This window comes from Balaenoptera borealis, assembly GCF_965194805.1.
Source record: "Balaenoptera borealis genome assembly, chromosome: 13".
In the NCBI taxonomy this organism is placed as follows: Eukaryota; Metazoa; Chordata; class Mammalia; order Artiodactyla; family Balaenopteridae; genus Balaenoptera; species Balaenoptera borealis.
In genome coordinates, this window is record NC_138870.1 from 78,977,684 (window position 1) to 78,999,600 (window position 21,917).

A 21,917-nucleotide genomic window follows, 5' to 3' on the forward strand; every position below is an offset into this window, starting at 1 on the left:
GGAAAAAATTTCAATTCCCTGGAAGACCGTAAAAGGCACCTGGAACAGTTCTTTGCTCAAAAAGATAAAAAGTTTTGGGAAGATGGAATTATGAAGTTGCCTGAAAAATGGCAGAAAGTAGTGGAACAAAAGGGTGAATACGTTATTCAATAAATTTCTTGGTGAAAATGAAAAACGTGTCTTTTATTTTTACTTAAAATCCGAAGGCACTTTTTGGCTAACTCAATACTATCTCTTTAGCTCAAGCAAAAGACACCAGTATAAGGAAACAGTTCTAGCCTTGGTTCTTTTATATCTTAATCTCTTTTTTATTCTTAACACACTAAAAATAAATCTACACAGTAAGAAAAAATTCCACTTCTTAAAATTCGCTTCAATAAATGAGTAATAATTTCATCAAACTTAAATGTGTAAATAATCTGGGACGCCTTCCCTAACATCTTAGTTTAGATCAGGGCCCTCTTGCTGTACACTCTTGGGGCTCCCTGTGCTTTCCTTCCTAACATTCACCCAAGGATGTGACCATATACTTATGTGATTCCTTGAACAGTTCCTCTGTCCTCCCCTGGATACTCAGCTCCACAGGGGTTCATGTCTATTTTACTCATCAATGCAGCTTCAGCATATAGTAGACCCATAATAGATGTTTGAGAAGTAGATATGTCCAAAAGGCTTCCCTATTCATCACTTCTTTTTTTCTGCTCATGTTGCCATCATCATAATGCAAATCATAATTACTTAGTGCCAAAAATATTAAAATCAATCTCATCTGATCTCCGCCTATATTCTCTTATGGTTTTATACATCTCATGCAACACTGACAAATTAATCTTCCTAAAACATTCCTTTACTTGTTCAAAAAATATTAACTCCTACTATGTGCCTAAAGGAAACCAGAACGACACCCCAAAATATGTCACTTTGGCATATTGATTATTTTTAATTAAAGGCATTTAAGAACCAGCAGGTACATGAAGAACATTCTGGGGACTTCCCTGGTGATGCAGTGGTTACGAATCTGCCTGCCAATGCAGGGGACACGGGTTCGAGCCCTGGTCTGGGAAGATCCCACGTGCCGCGGAGCAACTGGGCCTGTGAGCCACGACTACTGAGCCTGCGCGTCTGGAGCCTGTGCTCGGCAACAAGAGAGGCCGCGACAGTGAGAGGCCCGCGCACCGCGATGAAGAGTGGCCCCCGCCTGCCACAACTAGAGAAAGCCCTCGCACAGAAACGAAGACCAAACACAGCCATAAATAAATAAATAATTTTTTTAAAAAATTAAAAAAAAAAAAAAAGAGTCACAAACCAAAAAAAAAACAACCCCATCTCTTGCCCATTTTCTCCAAGGAGACGCTTCACTCTAACAGGTTCATTCTGATTGGTCCTCCTCTGTACTACTACAGCCTTCACTGTCTATATAATTTACTTTGGCACTTAATCATATAAGTTCCCTGAGAGAGAGGTCAGATCTTGTATTTTTCCCGTATCTTCCACAATGACTGGCATAGTGCTAACCATATGAGTTGAGTGGTTGGAGGAAAGGGCAACAAGGTGCTAAAAAAAGGAAATGGATTGAGTTGGGAAAACTTGGCTCTAGTCTCAGCTTTGACATCTACTGTGTTGCCTTAGATAAATCACTCAATCTCTCACTTCCTACTTCCTCATTTTTAAAATCAGAGAGACTCATTACCCATAAAAGAAGCCTTCTATTTCCACAATTCTAGAATTAAACCCATTTTTTTCTTTAGCAATATTATTGATATATACCAATAAAAGGAAATCTAATACACTTAAGGATCTTATTGTGATTTAACTTACTGTTAAATCACAATAAGATCCTTAAGAAAGAAATAGCAAAGAAGTTTATAAACTGCCTAAAGTACTAAATGCTGATGTCTTTCCAGCCATGAAGCACTTTAAATCCACATTTCTCTTCAAAGCCTATTAAGCACAATAATCAAGACATACATATTGGAGCTATCCCAATTTTTTTTTTTTCAGATTCTTACAAGCCTCAAAGAAACACCTTTTAGTAGCTAATGGAAAAAAGAAAAAGAACCAGAAACTAAATTTTCTATAAAGTACCCTAGGACCTTATCGGTGATGTTCAAAGATGCTGAGTTACAATTGATTATAAGCACATTGTCTGTTTCTTCTTTCAAAAATGCTACTTAAAGGACACTATTCAGGGACTTCCCTGGTGGCACAGTGGTTAAGAATCCGCCTGCCAATGCAGGGGACAGAGGTTCAAGCCCTGGTCCAGGAAGACCCCACATGCTGCGGAGCAACTAAGCCCGTGTGCCACAACTACTGAAGCCCGAGCAACTAGAGCCCGTGCTCTGCAACAAAGAAGCCACCGCAATGAGAAGCCCGCGCACCACAACGAAGAGTAGCCCCTGCTCGCAGCGACTAGAGAGGAAGCCCAAGCACAGCAACGAAGACCCAACGCAGCCAAAAATAGATAAATAAATAAATTTATTTTAAAAATATAAAAAATAAAGGACGCTATTCAGAAGAAAATTACAACAGTTAAAATGAAAAGGTCATGTGAAAACAGAATGCTAAAGGTATGCGACTTAATTTCAAAGCATGAAGACCATTTCAAACAAATCTCTAAATCAGCAACCTTAGTTTTAATCTTATATCTTATGACCTCTGCTGAGAAATAAGATTATCAGGGTGGGGTAAAATAAAATGGTTGCCATGTTACATAATTTAAAGATTCAAGTTATACTTGTTAGTAAATAGCACCTGTGGAGCTCATACTAGTAATACAAATTACAAGATTTCTTTAAGGCTTTATCCAAATGCCCCTATTAAATGCTGAGCATTAACAGTGACCCATCTATGAGAGCCGAACTCCTCCCAGGTGACTCTAGGTCCTCTCCTGATCTGGTCTGAGCTACCTCTGCAGCCTCACCTCCCACCAATCCCTGCATATCTTTTCACTCCCTAAACTTAAATGTTCACATTCCCCTTAATATTACTTGCCCCATTTTGTGACTTCTTGTCTAGGCATTTGCGGTTCCCTCAGCCCAACCTGCCCTCCACTCTTCTGAGCTGCAAATATGCCCTCCTCCCAGAAGCTTTTCCTGATTGCCCCAAAACCCTCCCACAAAGTGGCCCCCAGGCACTATTCATTCTTCTATTACAAAGAACTGCCATTACTTTTAAATGTCCACTTCCCCAACCAGCTGTGAGTCCTAAAAGGCGGGCCCATATCTTATTTAACTGGTTCCCAGCACCTAGCAGATGCTTTGCATTTACTGACACTCAATATAAGGACACTGAAAAAAAGAAAGTTAAGTGGTTAACGATGAGAAACAATTCAAACTTTCCTATAAAAGAGTATATAAATTTAAGACAGTGGTCTCAACCAGGGCAATTTTGCCCCTAGGTGACATTTGGCAAAGTCTTCAGATATTTTTGGTTGTCACAACAGGGGGGAGGGGATTTGGGAGTGCTACTGCATCTAGTGGGTAGAAGCCAGGGATGCTGCTCAATATCCTACAGTGCAAAGGACAGCCCCCAACAACCAAGAACTATCCAGTCACAAATACCAATAATGCCATGGTTAAAAAACTCAGTTGTCAACTGGCTTATTCAAGTGTGATGATTCCTTATCATATCTCAGCAATAACCAGAATAAATTCCAATTTTGTGGTTTCAGCTGAAACTTCTGTAGCCATCGATGTGTATGCACCAACACTCAAAATGATCTTTATATAATCGTAACGCTTAACAACATTAAACCGAGAGTACTGGAAAGCAGTTCATATTTCTGAAAACTAATCTACAACTACTAGAAGCTACTCAAGTCAGTAAACACTTTATTTATAAACTATAAAGCAAACCACAGGCGAACTAATTTTCAGCTGTGGAATTATGTGAGGGAAACACAATCTGAGGCATGAGGTAATCAGTCCCTTCAGGTCTGACGAGAGAAAAAATCTCTAAGTAGTGGAAGTAAATCACGCACAGGTGTCTTTAATGTTGAACACAGGAACTGATGACCAGTGTAAAGGGCATGCCCTCGCTACTGCCAAAATCAGCGCTTATCAAGATTTCAAAAAACTCCGACAAAACATTGCAAAAAATCATCAAATGTCAATACAGGGTGGAAGATACAGAAGTTAACTATTTCTACCCCTGATATATGACCAAGTTCCACATGACTTGAACATTTCCCAAAGCTATGCAGGAGCAAGGACACTCCCTTTCTACATAGTGGATGACTCAACTCTCTTTGGTACATTCCTTGACTGAATGCTACGAGTTCACTAACTCCTTTTGCCCTTGGAACTAGTTATCCTACTCCCTCAGTAACCAACTAATGGGTTTGGCACCAACTTTTCAGTCATTTACATTTTGTTGCACCCCATCGGTCTCAAAAAGAAATTAAGAAAAAAAAAAAAAAAAAGCTAACCAAAACAAAAAGTTGAGTAACAGTGACTCCTACAGAAAAGATTTTGTTATTCTAGGAACAGATTCCTAAACAAAACACCTACAGCTTTCCAATGCTCTAATCCTTGTATCTTCAGGCTTTTCCAGATTTGACATAGAGAGAGCACTGGCAGAAAGTAAAGGAGTGTACCGTTGGATCAAGCTGACAACGGATCTATACTTGCATGGCTCAAAAAAAGGTACTGGGCTGGGAGGGGAAAACGCATTTTTAAATGGGGGGCGTGTGGGGTAGGGGAGTTGCCAACAGTGAGTAATAGCTTCCTTCGCAGCGGACTTTAGCCAGTTAAGTGTCGGTACAGCGACTGGGCCAACGTTAGGCCTGGTTTCACCACATTACCCTGCAGTGCTGCCCAGATGAGATTAAGAATCCGCGTGAGGCAGGTGCGTGTCGGGTAAAGTTGCGGGCCACGCCGGGCGGGGCGCTGGGGGAAGAGCCGAGCTAGCCTCCCGAGGTCTCCCACCCGGCGTGCTTCAGCCTGGCGGGCGGCTGGCCGGCCGGACCCGCGGGCACTAACTCTCCATTTTCACTGCCATTCCAGAATCTGGAAGGAACGCGCCGGCGCCACACCCTCCCGCCCGGCCGCCCGCTCGCACTGACAGCCCGCGCGGGTGCGGGGCCCGGGCCTGTGCGCCGGGGGCCGCGGGGGACCCGGCCCCGCCCCGGCCTGCTGCCCCGCCACCGCCCCGCCCGCCCCCTGCCCCCCCCCCGCGGCCCGCCCCCAGAGCAGACGACCGAGGCCTAATCGCCGCCTGGGCTGCGGGGCCTAAAGAAGGAGGGGGCCGGCGCTGAAGAGGGGGCGGCCACGCCGCCGCCGCCTTGGCTACTCAGCGAGGCGGCAGCTTCCGCGGCCCTGGGCTCCGGCTCTCCCGCTCACGTGCTCCTGAAAGACGGTTTCACTCTCTTACCCTCTGCAAAATCCTCCTTAACATGGCTTAAACACCACCCGGCGCCGCCCCGGTGACTCTCCGAACCTTCCGCGGGGCCACTCAGTACTCGGGGGTACGCGAGAGGGAGGGACTGAGCCGGGAAAGGACTGGGAGGAGGTCGGGGCGAGGCTGTAGCGGCGGCCACTCGGGCTGCCCCGACTTCCCCACAGACGGCGAGAGGGAGCGCGCGCGAGCGAGCGAAGAGGTAGCCAGCGAGCGCCCGCCCGCCAGCCTGCCGGGCCGCCCCCGTAACTGACAGCTAGGCGGACCCGCCCGCCACCGCCCCGCCCTCTCGGCCTGTCCATCTGCGGGAGGCGGGGTTGGAAGGGGCCTGGCCCGCGCCTGCGGCCAATCGGAAGCGGCGGCGGCGTGGGCGGTTGCGTGACGGACAGGCGGCAGGACGCTGGCGCCGCCGCTCCTTCCGGCGGGCTGGGGGACAACGCGGGCGCCGAACGCACGGCCGCACTCTGTCAGAGGACGCGCCCGCGCGCAGACAACGTACCCTCTAGGGGAACCTGGAGGGGGTCCCTGACTGCGACGCAAGAAGGGGTCTCTGGGCGGGTACCTGGGACGGCACCTCAGATTACTCTGTAAAATTTGTCACTGTGACCCCGGCCTTGGCCGTTCCTGAACTGGATCCTCATTTCTGCTGGAAGCGCTTGGAAGCAAAGGAGAGAATCGCAGACACGATTAACCGGTCTGATGGGCTTTTTTTCTCCCCTGGTCCAACCCCTGGCGCCTTTCCGTACTCCCTTCCTGCTTCTAATATCAGCCAAAGGGAAAGTAAAGAATCGGAAGAAAGGGTAGGAAGAAACTGGAATTTGAGTTGGTAAGAGAAGTTTGGGGTTGTCATCTTTGGACTATAGCAACAATAATGGACTGATGTCGCTAACATGTTGCACCATCTAAAGCCCACGCTTGGCCCATTCTCCTAGGGAATTTTAAATCCTCTTCTGACAATAGATGTATGAAGTGAATCGACCTTAATGCGTCTGTTTCATAGATTAAGAAAAAATAATGAGGTCACAGATAAACAGTGTGCCAAAACAAGGACGTGGACTTGGAAGTGGACTTGGACCTGACTTCCAGGCACGATGTTATTATTTAAACTCAAAAATACAGCTGCGGAATCCTACCATTCTGCCAGTACTCACGAGCCAAGAGGTTCGACTTTACCTTGAGGAGGGGGAAAGAGAAGCCTTTAATAATGTTTAAGTAGGAAAGGAGAGGAGGAGAATAACGCAACTAACCTTGCTGGGGGTGGGAGGGGAGGGTGGGGATCTGAAGTCTACCAAGCAATGAATGGAGCGCTTATTAGAAAATACCCACAGATCTTCTGAAAAAAATGCAGCAAATCTTATTTTCAAATTACTTAATGTAAAAGTGTTTTGTAAAATGTAAATAAAGCATTATATGATGTAATATGTTGTTTCCATCCAAAACATATCTGTTTTTTAATGTGTGTCTGTGTCTATAGTGCAGCAAAACAGTCGTGCCTACAACTCATACATTATTAATCACTATTGATGATAGTGCACTTAAGTACTTCCAGGCAAACATAGCAAAGCACACACTTTTCCACCTTTCCAGACACAGGTACTTTATTTTCAGACAGTATGGGAAATATTTTCACTGAAGCAGAGTGATAAAACTGTGACATAATAAATATATTGAATAGATTTGGTCTCTGCCCCTGAGTGATAGAGTGATAAGAGCATCTTTTGTTGTAATGCTTGATCTACTGAGTGGTTGGGTGTCCCTAGATAGCTTTAGGGTGGGGGCTGAGTCATGATTAGAAGGTTGGAATTTTCCGGCCCACCTCCTGAAGCCAAGAGGAACTTCAAGACTTAATCCCCATTGGCCAGTGATATAATCAATCATGTCTATGTAATGGAACCTCCATAAAAACCCTAAATAACGAGGTTTGGAGAGCTTCCAGATTGAGGAACATCAAGATGCTGGGAGGAGGAAGTGTCTGGAGAGAATAAGGAAGCTTTGCACCCCTCCCCCCATACCTTGCCCTATGCATCTCCTCCATTTGGCTGTTCCTGAGTTGTAGCCTTTGTAATAAACCGGTAATAGTAAGTAAAGTATTTCTGTGAGTTCTGTGAGCCAGTATAGCAAATTATCAAAGCTGGGGAGAGTGTTGTGGGAACACCCAATTTATAGCCAGTTGGCCCAAAGTACAGGTGACAATCTGGAAGTTTCAACTGGTATCTGAAGTAGGGGGCATTCTTGGTGGGACTAAACCTTTAGTCTGTGGGGTCTGTGCTAACTCTGGGTTGTTAGTGCCAGAACTGAATTAAATTGTAGGACTCCGTGTGCAGGGAATTGGAGAATTGCTTGGTATGGAAAAAAACTCCACACATTTGGTGTCGTAAGTGTTGTAAGTAGAGAAAGGAAGCAGTTTTTTCCCTTTAAAGTGACATTTATTTCTATTTTTTATTTTTCAAAAATTAGTTTAAAGCTGCTTATTAATGTCACATGCTAAAGCCTTCTCCACTGGAATTCTCCAGTGGAATTTTTTGACTAATATAATAGACTCTCATCTACTGCTTAGCTAGATGAGTTATTCAAAAATCTGTGTGCTCCCCTGCAGCTTATGATAACTCCATCATTGGAATAATATACTAGGGAACTGAAAACTCCAAAAAAAATAAGCAGTGGGTGAGACATAATCATGTAAGAACATCCTTCACTAATGTAGCAGCTTCCCACACAAAACATTCCCATTTACCCATCTGGCTGTTAATTCCTATCCATTTAACTCTTTTACATCAATATTCCATCAATTCTTTGACTTCGTCAAGACCTCCAGTCCATTGGCCCTTCTTACGTTCTTACTATGGGCCATTTCCCTAGCATCCTCATTTCCGTCAAAACCCAGCTTAAAGCTATGATCCAACTTTATAGCACCGCCACCCTTTGCAAATATGCTTAACTTCAGCTCTCTCTTCCTCCATTGTTTTTGTCTAGCAGAACCCAAACCTGACTACCCAGCTCCTCTGTGCTGTACAGGAGCTGCTGAATATCACTAGAGATACATGTATACAGCTGGAGCTGCTGGGCTCATTTTACATTAACAGCCACAGATCTCAGGCACTCAACACAGTCCAGCAACAGTCCTGTTATATTTTCCACCTGTCTTCTTTCGCTAGATCCCCAAAGTGGCTTTCACACCTATAGTTCTTTCACTGTCTTACCTTGCATTTTCTTCCTAACCCACTCCAATCAAGTCTCCTTCTCATCTACTCCAATGAGACTGCTCATATTAAGATTACTAATGACGTACATGTTGCCTAATCCAGTAATGAGTTTATTTTTTTTTTACTTTATTTGACTCTTGTTCACACTGAGAACAATAGACCACTCTCTCCTTGAATTTTTTTTTTTTTTTACTTTTATTTTTGGCTGTGTTGGGGCTTCATTGCTGCGTGGGCTTTCTCTAGTTGCGGCGAGCAGGGGCTACTCTTCGTTGCGGTGCGTGGGCTTCTCATTGCAGTGGCTTCTCTTGTTGCAGAACACGGGCTCTAGGCATGCGGGCTTCAGTAGTTGTGGCACGCGGGCTCACTAGTTGTGGCACGTGGGCTATAGAGCGCAGGCTCAGTAGTTGTGGCACAAGGGCTTAGTTGCTCCGCGGTATGAGGGACCATCCCGGACCAGGGCTCGAACCCGTGTCCCCTGCATTGGCAGGCAGATTCTTAACCACTGCGCCACCAGGGAAGCCCCACTCCTTGAATTATTTTATTCTCTTGACTTCCTTGACAGTATACTTTCTGGTTTTTCTCCTAAATGACCATTCCTTCTAAAACTTGTTTGAAGACTTCTCTACCGCATATCTTAACGTTAGAGAGCCCCCCACTCTGTTCTAGGCCCCTCCTTTCGTCTATGGCACATGGCCTAGAAGTGATCTCAACCAGTCTCCTGGCTGTAAATTCACTTGTCTGCCCAAGTCTCTATCTCCAGTGCTGAACCTGCCCAGGTTTCCAGACTTGTATGACAAACCATCTACTTCATATTTCTTCTTCGATGAATGAGCATCTAATGAGCATCTCAAACTTAATATGAGCCAAACAAAACTGTTTCATTTTTATCTTCAGAATTGCTTCTTCACCAGTTCTCCTGTCTCAGTATGTCCTACCCCCAGCTACTAAGTTGGATCAAACCAGAAATCTTGAGGTTATCTTTGGTTTCTCTCTTTATCTCATCACATCCCCTCCCTCCATCCAATCCATCAGAAAATCCTGACATGTTTACCTCCAAAACATACCCCAAATCTGCCACTTCTTTCCATTATCACCTCAGCCCACAGCACCTTCATCTCCTGTCCAGACTATTGGAATAGTTTCCTGGTTGGTCTCTCTGCTTTTACTTTGGCTTCCCTATAGCCCATTCACTACACAGCAGCCAGAAACAACTTTTTAAAATGCAAATTAAAGAATGTCACTGCCTTTCTTGATTGTAGCTCCCCATCACAAACACAATAAAATTCAAATACCTTATCCTGGCTCACACAACCTGTCGATCTGGCCCTGCCTGCTTCTCTGCCTTCCACTTATAAACACTTAGCTTACTATGCCCCAGCCTCCTTGAACTTTTTTTTTTTTTAATTTATATTTGGCTGCGTTGGGTCTTCGTTGCTGTGCACAGGCTTTCTCTGATTGTGGTCTTCATTGTGGTGCGCAGGTTCTCACTGTGGTGGCTTCTCTTGTTGTGGAGCACGAGCTCTAGGTGCGCAGGCTTCAGTAGTTGTGGCTCATGGGCTCAGTAGTTGTGGCTCGCGGGCTCTAGAGTGCAGGCTCGGTAGTTGTGGCGCACAGGCTTAGTTGCTCTGCAGCATGTGGGATCTTCCCGGACCAGGGCTCGAACCCGTGTCCCCTGCATTGGCAGGCAGATTCTCAACCACTGTGCCACCAGGGAAGTCCCTCCTTGAACTTTTACTCCTCAGCTGCACAAAGCTTATTCCTGACTTTGCACCAAACAGTTCCTATTTAGGAAATGCCTTTCCCTGAGATCTTGTGATTAATTTCTTGGCATTCATACTGCACTTTAAAAGTCATCTCCTCAGAGATAGCTTCAGGGATCACCTCATCTAAAGTGCTAAAGCAGTCTCCAATCTATCACATCACCCATTCTAATTCTCTGCATAGCAGAGAAAACTATCATTTCTGACTTTTCTTGTTTCTCTATTCAGGTCCCCCACAACAAGAATATAAGGGTCTTGTCTCTTGTTCACTGGTGTGTCCCCAATAATTAAAACAATGCTCAACCCATGGTTAGCAATAAATATTTATTGATGAATGAATGAAGAAAGGAAGGAAGGTACTATGGCTTAGATGTTTGTGCCCACCTAAAATTCATATGTTGAAATCCTAACCCCCAAAGCTGACAGTATTAGTAGGTGGTGCCTTTAGGAGGTGATTAGGTCATGAGGGTGGAGCTCTCAAGAATGGGATTAGTGTTCTTATAAAAGAAACCATAAAGAACTCTCTAGTTCCTCTATGTGAGGATACAAGAGGTCTGTGACCCAGACAAGGCCCCTCACCCAACCATGCTGGCACCCTGGTCTTGGACTTCCAGCCTCCAGGACTATGAGCAACAAATTTCTGCCACCCAGTCTGTGGAATTTTGTTATAGCAGCCTGAACTAAGACAGAAGGGTATATAATCATTCCTGTAACAGTTGCCTTACAGGGTTCCTCAAACTAAGATCTTCCTACTTGTGAAGATATAGTCCATATCCAACAATCTTGAGAGTGATCCAACATCTTTTGATCCTACTCAGCAGTCTTTTTTCTTTTGATATAATATATATGTGTGTATGTTTCTTGACTCTTCAAAATTTTCCCAGTATTTATGAGAAACAACTTATTCTCCACCTTTTGTAAATTTGAACATTTTTCTCCTTCTTAATTTCATGTGTGACCACCAAATAATTCATTTCCAGTTAGAAGCAAATCTATGAAAAATCACAACACAACAAGCAAAGTGCAGCTGATGGCTCTGTATACGTAAAGCAAAGATAGTTTAGGGGTTCTAAGGAATACACACAGGACTACTAACCAGCTATTTGGCAGCAATTAGTTTTTATTTTTCTCAACTTAACTGAATTGTTCACTTTTGACAAATTATGTTAACATCATTGAACCAACTAACTGAAATCTAGTATCAATTTGTGCTTCTTTCAGCCCGTGAAGGAAGGATGAGGAGGGAGGCAAAGACGAGAACTTCAAAGGAGTGGGGAGATACATGAATTCTCCAGAAGTCCCTACTGATTTTCTCCAAGTTGACTTGAGTAACTCCAAGAAAAGTATCAGGTCTCCATTGAGTTTCTTTGGAAGCAGGTTTAAGGAAGATCCAAAATAATAATTATGTTTTAAGAGCTATTAAAAATCATATATATGTACATATATATATGTATATGTATATGAATACACACACACACACACACACACACACACACACACACATATATATACACATATATATATGGCCCTGGCTAAGCCTATTGCATTCAAACCACATGTTGAGTTGGTAGAGTACAAAATAGTCCATGGAATCATGTAGAGGTAGCACAACAAAAATTCCCATCTAATATAAGTTGGTAGAGCCACTAGGAAAAACAGTATGGAGGCTCCTCAGAAAACTAAAAATAGAATTACCATATGATCCAACAATCCCACTCCTGGGCATATATCCAGACAAAACTCCAATCCAGAAAGATACATGCACCCCTATGTTCATAGCAGCACTACTCACAATAGCCAAGACATGGAAACAACATAAATGTCCATCGACAGATGAACGGATAAAGAAGATGTGGTACATATATACAATGGAATACTACTCAGCCATAAAAAAGAATGAAATAATGCCATTTGTAGCAACATGGATGCAACTAGAGATTATCAAACTAAATGAAGTAAATCAGAAAGAGAAAGACAAATACCAGGACTCCCTGGCGGTCCAGTGGTTCCACTGCAGGGGCACAGGTTGGATCCCTGGTTGCGGAACTAAGATTACACATGCCGTGTGGCACGGCAAAAAAAAAAAAGAAAGACAAATACCATATGATATCACTTATATGTGGAATCTAAAATATGACACAAAGGAACCTATCTATGAAACAGAAACAGAAATAGAGAACAGACTTGTGGTTGTCAAGGGGGAGGGGGTTGTGGGAGGGATGGAGTGGGAGATTGGGGTTAGCAGATGTAAGCTGTTATATATATATATGGAATGGATAAACAACAAGGTCCTAATGTTCTACTGTATAGCACAGAGAACTATATTCAGTATCCTATGATAAACCATAATGGAAAAGAGTATAAAAAAAAGAATGTATATATATGTATAACGGAGTCACTTTGCTGTACAGCTGAAATTAATACAACATTGTAAATCAACTATACTTCAATTAAAAAACTGTTTTTAAAAGAAAGAAAGAAAGGAAGGAAGAAAGAAAAGGGAAAAAAAAATCCCATCTATGATAACAGTGTGAAATCTTGAGTGCCAATGTGACTCCTCCAGTCATACACAGAAAGTTCATGGTTGGGACTTTCTGACCTGGAAGACTCCTCATTCTGCTTGGGTTTCCTAAAACCACACATTTGGGGAACTAGGAAAACAGTGGGGAGCTAGGTTAACTCATCTTTTTGAACTTGTGAAGATTCTTTATTTTGCCTATTTGAAAAAAAAAATTCAGTAGTAAATCAAAATGAAATTGATGTTAAATCAAATCCAAATCATCATTCCTATCAGTCTTCTAACTGAGACCAACCTGTGGACCCCCTACCTGCACAGCTAACTAAATGGAAAAAAACACATGGACTACTACAAAAGGTGGTGGTGTAGGCGAATTGTAGAAATGCAACTAACACCTGAAGTCCTGTTCTCACATGTTTCTAAAGTGTGTTTGTGAAGTCAGGTGAAGTGATTTAATGAGTTGGGTAGAGAGATGTCATCTGAGTGTTGGTCAGGGCTAGCATTTCCTTGGATTTGCTCAGTCCAGTGTTTTTCTAAGTATGTCCCTCCAAGACCTAAGTGGTCCCTCAGAGGCCACCTCAGTAGATGGGGAGAAGCAAGCAATTGAGGCCCTACATTATTCACCCTTGCATCAGCTGATGCAGCTTCACGTTTACCTGTTTTACATAATGGGGCTCTGAGTGAGATTTGTTTCCAAAAAAAAGTAAAGTATCACTCTGGGGCCCAAAAGCAAAAGTATAATTGAAAATATTTTAGAGGAGGGGACAACTGAAATAGGTATGGTCAAAAGTTAAGAAAACCAGTAAGAAATGGTGAGGCACACCTAGGTTAGCAGCAGCAGGAGTTACCATATATCTAGTTGGACCAGTGCCCGAAGGGGCAAGAAGAGAGAACAGTTAACCAGAATCCAGAGAGATCTATGAGAGAAGCTGCAGGACAGAAGCTGTGACCTTCAGTAGGGAGTATTTACAAAACACTTAGATGTGAAAGAGAGGATACCAAGGGACTATATGTCCCGTCTTCATTCTCTTCCCAACTTCTGGATTTCCTGCTTGTGCTTTCCACTGGCCCAACTCAATGAGGAGCCAAAAGGCAAGGGAGCTTGTGGATGTACTAAGTCCCCTACATACGAACCTTCAAGTTGCAAACTTTCAAAGATGCAAACGTGCGTTCACATGTCCAATTACATGTTAGTTCATGTGTCTGGAGTACATTGTCACATGCGTGCATCCTCTACAAGTGGTTGTGCTTTTGTGTACTTTACTGTACAGTACTGTATAGAGTACAGTAGCACAGTATCTTTATTTCAAGCCCAGGATGTCCAGAAGCAAGCGTAAAAGCAGCAGTGATGTAACTGCTGTGTAAGAAGCGCCAGCTGTTGTACTGTACGACTGTACTTTTCAAGGCACTGTACTGTAAGATTAAAAATGTTTTATTTTTTGTGCTTGTTTGGTTTTTATGTATTATTTGTGTGAAAAGTATTATAAACCTATTACAGTACATTACTATATAGCTGATTTTGTTAGCTGGGTACCTAGGCTAACTTTGCTGGTCTTATGAACAAGCTGGACTTACAAATGCGCTCTTGGAATGAAACTCGTTTGTATACAGGGGACTTACTGTAGTGAGTGGATCAGTTTCAGCCTCAAGAGGTAGAGCAGTTAAGACCTTGTGTTAAATAGGAGTCAAGCTATCCTCCCTTTGGAGAAATGTTGGAAAATAAACTAGATTCTGTATGTTCATATATACTAGATCTAAGCTATGAAGAGCAAAGAGCCTGCCCGATGCTAGACATGTCATATCTGCTGTCTATAGCTCTATGTTAAATATCATAGGTGAGTTTGCTGAGGATCAGAAGTTTGGAATTTATCCATGCCTACAAAGCTGTGATTCCTTCCATGCACTCCACTGAAGGGAAATACAAAAATAATGGTCAGGTTTTTAAAACTCTTTCCTACTACAAAGTTCTGGAAATGGATAGTGGAGAATAGTTCCACAACAATGTGAATCTACTTAATGCTACTGAAGGATACACTTAAAAGTGATTAAAATGATAAATTTTATGTTATGTATATTTTATCACAATTTTTTTAAAAAAGGAGATAGAGATTGAACACAGAGGAGGAAGTGGAAGGCGTGACAATAGAAGCAAGAAGTTGGAATGATGCAGGGAAGAGGTCCTGAGCCAAGGAATGCAGGCAGCCTCCAGGAGCTAGAAACGTTCTCCCCTTGAGTCTCCAGAAGGAACCAGCCATTGAAGATACGTTGACTTAAGCTCAGTGAAACTGATTGCAGCCTTCTGACCTCCAGAACTGTAAGGTGACAAATTTGTGTTTTTTGTTTGTTTGTTTTTCTGTTTGTTTAGGATGCAACATGTGGCATGGGGACCTTAGTTCCCCGACCAGGGATCGAACACATGCCCCCTGCAGTGGAAGCTCCGAGTCCTAACCACTGGACTGCCAGGGAATTCCCAAATTTGTGTTGCTTTTTTTTAAGAAATTTTTTTTCAATGAGCAATATAGCATTGAATTCAGAGTTTATTGATTGTGACACAGTGTGTAGTCAATATCTGTAAATGAGTTTTGAAAGATAGGAAGGAAGGAAGGGAGGAAGGGATGGAAGGAGGGAGGGAGAAAGGAAAATGTAAATTTCAGACCAGTCGTTGGTAGTAAACTTACTGACTAAACCTTCCAAAACACGTAAATGTAGCCTCTTTTTCCCCTGACGATTTTAAAACATATCTGCAAATTCTTTGACACTCCTCCCACCAAAAGGCAGAGTTTAATTTGCCTTCCTTTGAAGGTAGGCTGGACTTAGCGATTTGCTTCAAATGAATAGTCACTGTGTGACTTCTGAGGCTAGCACAAAGCTATTTAACAAATACAAGTGGAATGCTTTATTATGTGATTGTTAGCTCAGTATGCCTTCCAAGAAGTTGCCTACTTTGGAAAATCATGTCATGAACTTAAACTTTAAGCTCCCAGTCATGTACTAGAACTACTCAACTTTGAAAGGACATTGCCAGAATGTATACAGAAGAGTGACTGGTATTATTAGTTGCTGATCTTAGTAATTTGGCTAAACAAGGTGGATTGCACCAAGGTTTACAGCTATAGGACCATTATTATCCACCTCCCATACACTCTCATTGGGTTACCAGACACTCTTAGGGTTTCTATTACATGTTATTTATTTGCTGTTGATTCTAAAATCTGCAGTCTGGCTCTCTCGTCTACATGTGAAACCCAAATATTTAACAGCCTACTGAACAAACCCATTTCGATATCCCCCAGAATCCTCAAGCACAATTCAAAATGTCTGAACTCTAAAGTGACTCATCATGGGCCTCTTCTGCCCTTCACTCACTTCCCTATGACCTCTTGGGTTCCTATACCACTGCTGGCACCACCACGCCCAAGCTAGAAATCTGCCATCTTTGTCCATTCTCTTTTTATTTCTGCCCATATTTAATTAATCACCCAGACCTGTAAATTCCGTCTCACATTGCCCCAATTTTCAAGTCACTCCTTTCTGACCTAGAAGTAACTCATCTCTGATCTTGGTCTTGCATCCATCTTATTCATTTTCTACCCTGCAGCCAGAGTGATCTTACTAAAGCACAAACCCTATCTTCATTACACCCCTGCTTAAAATTCCTCACTCATCCCCATCACTTTGGGGACAAAAACCCAAACTCCTTACTGTGATTTGCAAGACCTTCCATGCTTTTGCTCCGGCTACCCCTCCCCGCTTATCACTTGACATTATTTTCTTTGCACTGTATGCTTCAGGCATGCTGAACTACTGCAGTTTTCTGGCTCATCACAGTCTCTCCCTGACTTCTAGGCCATGACATATACTATTCCACTTGCCTGGAATGTTCCCTCTGTTCACCCTCCTTTTGTCTGTCCAGTTCCTACTCACCCCAAAATCTCACCCCACCCCAAACTAAGCTACATGGCCTATGTGTACCTCCATTTTGTACTCAACCCTATTAAGGGTGAGAAGGGAACATCACAGACTCAAAACACTCTAGGCTACATGAAAAGCCTGTCCCTGAGGTCCATCATTCAACTACCTCCTCTTGTTCTGAATACAGACCCCTCAAATTTTCAATTATAATTGGCTTCCCAGGTAGTTTTGTCTTTAAAGAGTAAATGCACTTATCCTGTTGAGGCAAGCAGAACAGTCCACACGACTGTTTTATTGCCCATTGTAAATTAATAAAATGACATTTCAGTCTCTGTAAGCTTGAATAAAATGAGTTTGCCAAGAGAAGATTTTACTTTCAATGTGCTGACAAAAATTCAAGTTTTGAGCCTGCAAAGCAAAGATTCAGAGCTTGTACCACAGTGAATTTACCAATGTAAATAAACTTCCTGAGGTCTCTTGACAGCTAGCCAGCTGGCCTCCCTAGGCAGCATAATTAGAATGATGAGTGGTATAGAATTTAGACCCACTGCACTTCCATCTCCCCTTATGACTTGACAGAAACTCGGTGACAGAAGATTCCAGAGGCCATCTAATTCAAACAGTATGTTGCTTAAGCCCATAGACTGCTTAGAATAGTCTGAAAATCTAAAGCAGAATATTATGGTCAGGGCTCAAATGAATGGTCCATCGTAAAATACTAATGTGAAAATGTCTTGCCACCACAGGTAGCATGAGTGAGGAATGGGAGATGATAAAGTACTTTACTTAATATAATTATTATTTATAGTTAAATTATTATTGTGTAAAAAATATTCTAGGTGGAAGAGACTCTCTTTCTCTCTCCTCTCTCTCCCTCTCTCTCTCCTCTATATCTATCTGTATTAAGAAAAATGTTTTCTTTGCTAAGGGAGGAAAAAATCTACCTAATAACTCAGGGCAATCATCTCATTCATGTTATCACTTGTAAATGATATTACAATAGTGTACTTGATGTCAGCATTGCAAGATTACATAAAAAATAACACATGGTACACTTTTTAAAAGTGTTTTAGGAACCATGCTTGTTACAGGTTAGTTCGCTAAAAATGGGATCCAAAAATATATTTTACTTGACAGATTTTGGTTAATATATAAAATGGATACTTAGTTGACAAACAAGCAAACAAATTAATCTGGGAAGAAAATTAAAGAACAATCTTTGGAAAATACAGTCTCCTTCTTCTCCCTTTTACCTTGTAGGGAAAGAAAATCTTTTCCTCTACCCTCTTAGCTCAAGTACCTGGGGAGATACAAATTAAACTAACAAAAGACAGATTAACAGGAGAAAAGGCATACAAGTTTTATTGATATTTACATGTGCATGATAACTTCACAAAAAAAAAGAAGTGAAAAATCCAAAGAAGTGGTTAGACTCAGGGGCTTATATATCATTTTAACAAATGGTGATATACTGTAGAGAAGTAACTAGACGAAGGAAAGGGAGTTTGGGCTTCTAGGGCAGATAAATTGTGGGAAAGTGACAAGAAAATATATGGGTAGAAGGAATGGAGGATAAGTGTTATTTTAGTAAGTTTTGTTTATGCAGACTCACCTCAGTGCCAGTTCTCCATCTCCAGTGTTATAAATTAATGGCAATACCTTAGCAGCCTACATAAGCAAACCAAAACCTAAGCCTGAAATGCCTCAAGGTTAAGAAATCAAAACCTAAGGACAACCTGTCACAAACAGCCCACTAGGCTTTCTCAATTAATGCAACTGCTTAAGCTATAGCTAATCAAATAATTTCCTTGCTTTGCTTCTGCCTCTTCTCTATAGAAAGTCTTTCCCCTGGCTCCTGTTTGTGGAGTGTTTCTAACTACTTCCAGTAGGGTATTGCCCAATTCAAATCAATTTTTGCTCAAATAAACCTTATCATTTTTAATATACCTCAGTTTATCTTTGAACAAGCGATAAGGATAGCTCTCTTCTTCTTCGTACAGCAGAGGGGATAAATGTATACCCTGCTTTTGGGCAGAAAGGAAGAGGGTAGGCAACTCTGTTTAAAAAAAAAAAGAAGACAATTCAGGTGATACAACAAATTTTAATACTTCATGACATTCATAGTCTCCTTTTGGAGAACTGTAAAATGAGGTAGAAAGCAAGACATTTTTATAGGATAAAGAATAAAGAACAAGGAAGAGACAAATGAAAAATATCTGATAGGCTAGGGACATATAGTCAAACTTGTTTGGGTGAGAAGACCTGGAGTTGGCTTGGCATTTGAGGTTCGGCTGAATAAATATTCAACTGGCCCTCTGTATTCATGGGTTCCACATCTGCAGACTCAACCAACCATGGATTGAAAATATTTGAAAAAAGAAACTCCAGAAGGTTCCAAAAGGCAAAACTTAAATTTGCCACACTACCATATTCTTCTATGAGACCAACATCACCCTGACAACAAAACCAGACAAAGATATCACAAAAAGAGAAAATTGCAGGCCAATATCACTGATATGAACATAGATGCAAAAATCCTCAATAAAATATTAACAAACCGAATTCAACAATACATTGAAAGGATCATACACCATGATCAAGTGGGATTTAGCCCGGAGATGCAAGGATGGTTCAATAACCACAAATCGATCGATGTGATACACCATATTAACAAACTGAATGACTAATTACAAGAGAATCTTATAATGGAGAAGGCACCAACTTAAATGTGCATAAGAAATTTTACCCTTCATTACCAGTCTTTTCCTGGCAACCTCCTATAATTGGCCTCCTCCCACCAACAGAGACACAGACACAGATTCACAGAGCTTTCTTTTGTCTTTAGCTGAAGATGATCTTTCAGCTGGTAGCATAGGCCACCTAGGGTGTTATTCATTTTTCCCTGGGTATCTCCCATGTGTACATGAGGTATACATGTTAATACAATTCTATTTGTTTTTCTCTTGCTAATCTGCCTTTTATTACAGAGTGTCCCAGCCCATAACTCAGAAGGGTAGAGGCAAAATTATTTTTCCTCCCCTACAGTTCACTCAAGAAACTACTACATATGTCACAATTGAATTGGAAGACCTTAGGATGAAATTTAAAGCTAATAATAAATAATTTAGTCTTATGATGAAAAATAAGTGACAAAAATCATCTTTAAATCATTTTATATACTGAAGAAAAATTCTGAGATAGCATATGTTAAAAAGAAAAACTATAAGCCCAAAATGGTGTCACTTGTGCTAAAGCTAAATACTAAACCTAGATTTAATACCAACCTGCAGTTTTAATCTTCCCCAGGAATGTAATCTTTCTTTCTTTCTTTTTTTTTTAGGTAACTCTGGTTTAAACATTACACAGTTGAAACTTGAACATGGGTTTGAACTGTGAGGGTCCATTTATATGCAGATTTTTTTTCTATAAATATACGGTCAACCCTCCCTATTCTCAGGCTTCGCATCTGCAGATTCCACCAACCACGAACCAAAATTTCCATCCACTGTTGGTTGAATCTGAGGATGCAAAACCCACAGTTAACGGAGGGCCAGCTGTATTCATTGTACTATGCCATTTTGTATAAGGAACTCGAGCATGTGTGTATCCATGGGGGCTCCTAGAACCAATCCCCCATGGATACAGAGGGATGACTATATAAATTTCATGTGTACAACATTATAATTCAACTTCCATATACACTACAGCATTCTTAGAACCCAAAATCTAGTATTATCTGCCCATACAATTGACCTTCTTTACCCATTCCTCACCCAACCCCACTTCCCCTCTAGTAACTACCAATCTATTCTCTGTATCTGTTTGTTTTCATTTTGTTTTGTTTTGCTTGTTTGTTTTTATATTTTACATATGAGTGAAATCACATGGTATTTGTCTTTCTCCATCTGACTTACTTCACCTTAATGCCTTCAAGGTCCATCCATGCTGTTGCAAATGGCAAGATTTCATCTTTTTTTAGTAGCTGAATAATATTCCATTGTATATATATATATATATATATATATATATATATATATATATATATATATATATAAATAAAACTTCTTCTTTATCCATTCATCCACTGATGGGCACTTAGGTTGCTTCCATATTTTGGCTATTATAAATAATACTGAAATGTATCTTTTCTAATTAGTGTTTTCATATTCTTTTGATACATACCCAGAAATGGAATTGCTAGATCATGTGGTAGTTCTACCAACTAAAGAATGTCGCTTGCCATTCAGTTCTACAAGCATTGAATCATTAGCCACTGCAGCAGCTTACCTTTAACACACCCTGAAAGGAGTTCAGGATGGAGATCAGGAATGAGGAACTCTGTGCTCTGGGAAAACTGGCAGAACAGGCCTTCAAATAGATATTTTCAGGAGAAAATAAACCTGGACTTTTTATAAACCTGGATTCTTTCATCTTCCCATACTTAGAAAAGCACTACAACCATAAACTAAGATGTTTGTTCCTCCTGACTATTGGCAACCTCCTACCAAGATATATGCTTGGTGGCATGTACCCCCTTTGCCAAAATAACATATATACTGACCTCCCCCCTCACCTCTTTGGAACAGTTTCTCAGTGCTATCTGAGAGTCTGTCTCTGGGGTTATAGTCCTCAGTAAGACACTGAATAAACTTGACCCACAGCTTTTACATTGTGCATTTTTTAAGTCAACAGTTCTCAATTTTTTGAGAGAAGTCCATAGTGGCTGCACCAACTTATATTCCCACCAACAATGCAGGAGTATTCCCTTTTCTCCACATTCTCACCAACACTTGCTATTTCTTGTCTTTTTGATAATAGCCATTTTAACAGACATGAGGTGATAGCTAATTGTGGTATTGATTTGCATTTCCCCAATAATTAGTGATGCTGAACATCTTTTCATGTGCTTGATGACCATCTGTGTGTCTTCCTTGGAAAAGATCCTCTGTCTATTTTTAAATTGGGTTGTTTGTTTTTCCTTGTTGTTGTGTTGTTGTTGAACCCATGTTCATGTGCCCCATGCACAGTGAAGCCAAACAAACCAAAACATCAGGGTTAGGAGCAAAGAAAGGTTTATCGAAGGGCCAAGCAAGGAGAGTGGGCAGCTTATGCTCAAAAGACCCAAACTCC

The 21,917-nt window shown here is 41.5% G+C and overlaps 1 protein-coding gene and 2 long non-coding RNA genes across 6 annotated transcripts in view; 1 reads left to right on the forward strand and 2 right to left on the reverse strand.

The window, feature by feature from the left end:
* The window catches only part of EEA1 (early endosome antigen 1), a 130,119-nt gene extending 120,224 nt beyond the window's left edge, over positions 1-9,895 (reverse strand). The window contains exon 1 of one of the 3 annotated variants that reach the window (XM_082350421.1): positions 5,371-9,895. In XM_082350421.1, the coding sequence (XP_082206547.1) occupies positions 5,371-5,394 (24 nt within the window). In that variant the 5' untranslated portion in view covers positions 5,395-9,895. The remainder of the gene's footprint in view (positions 1-5,370) is intronic. The other 2 variants (XM_082350419.1, XM_082350420.1) reach the window with 2 other exon arrangements.
* Positions 1-21,917, reverse strand: part of LOC309609246 — a 388,908-nt gene that overhangs the window by 215,860 nt on the left and 151,131 nt on the right. The window lies entirely within an intron of this gene.
* On the forward strand, positions 736-6,833 carry LOC309609240. Of its 2 annotated transcripts, XR_014233326.1 has the most exons (3): positions 736-4,643; positions 4,722-4,845; positions 5,004-6,833. It is a non-coding gene; the product is annotated as an uncharacterized lncRNA (long non-coding RNA). The 2 variants fall into 2 exon arrangements; XR_014233327.1 differs by lacking the exon at positions 736-4,643 and having other exon boundaries at positions 4,651-4,845.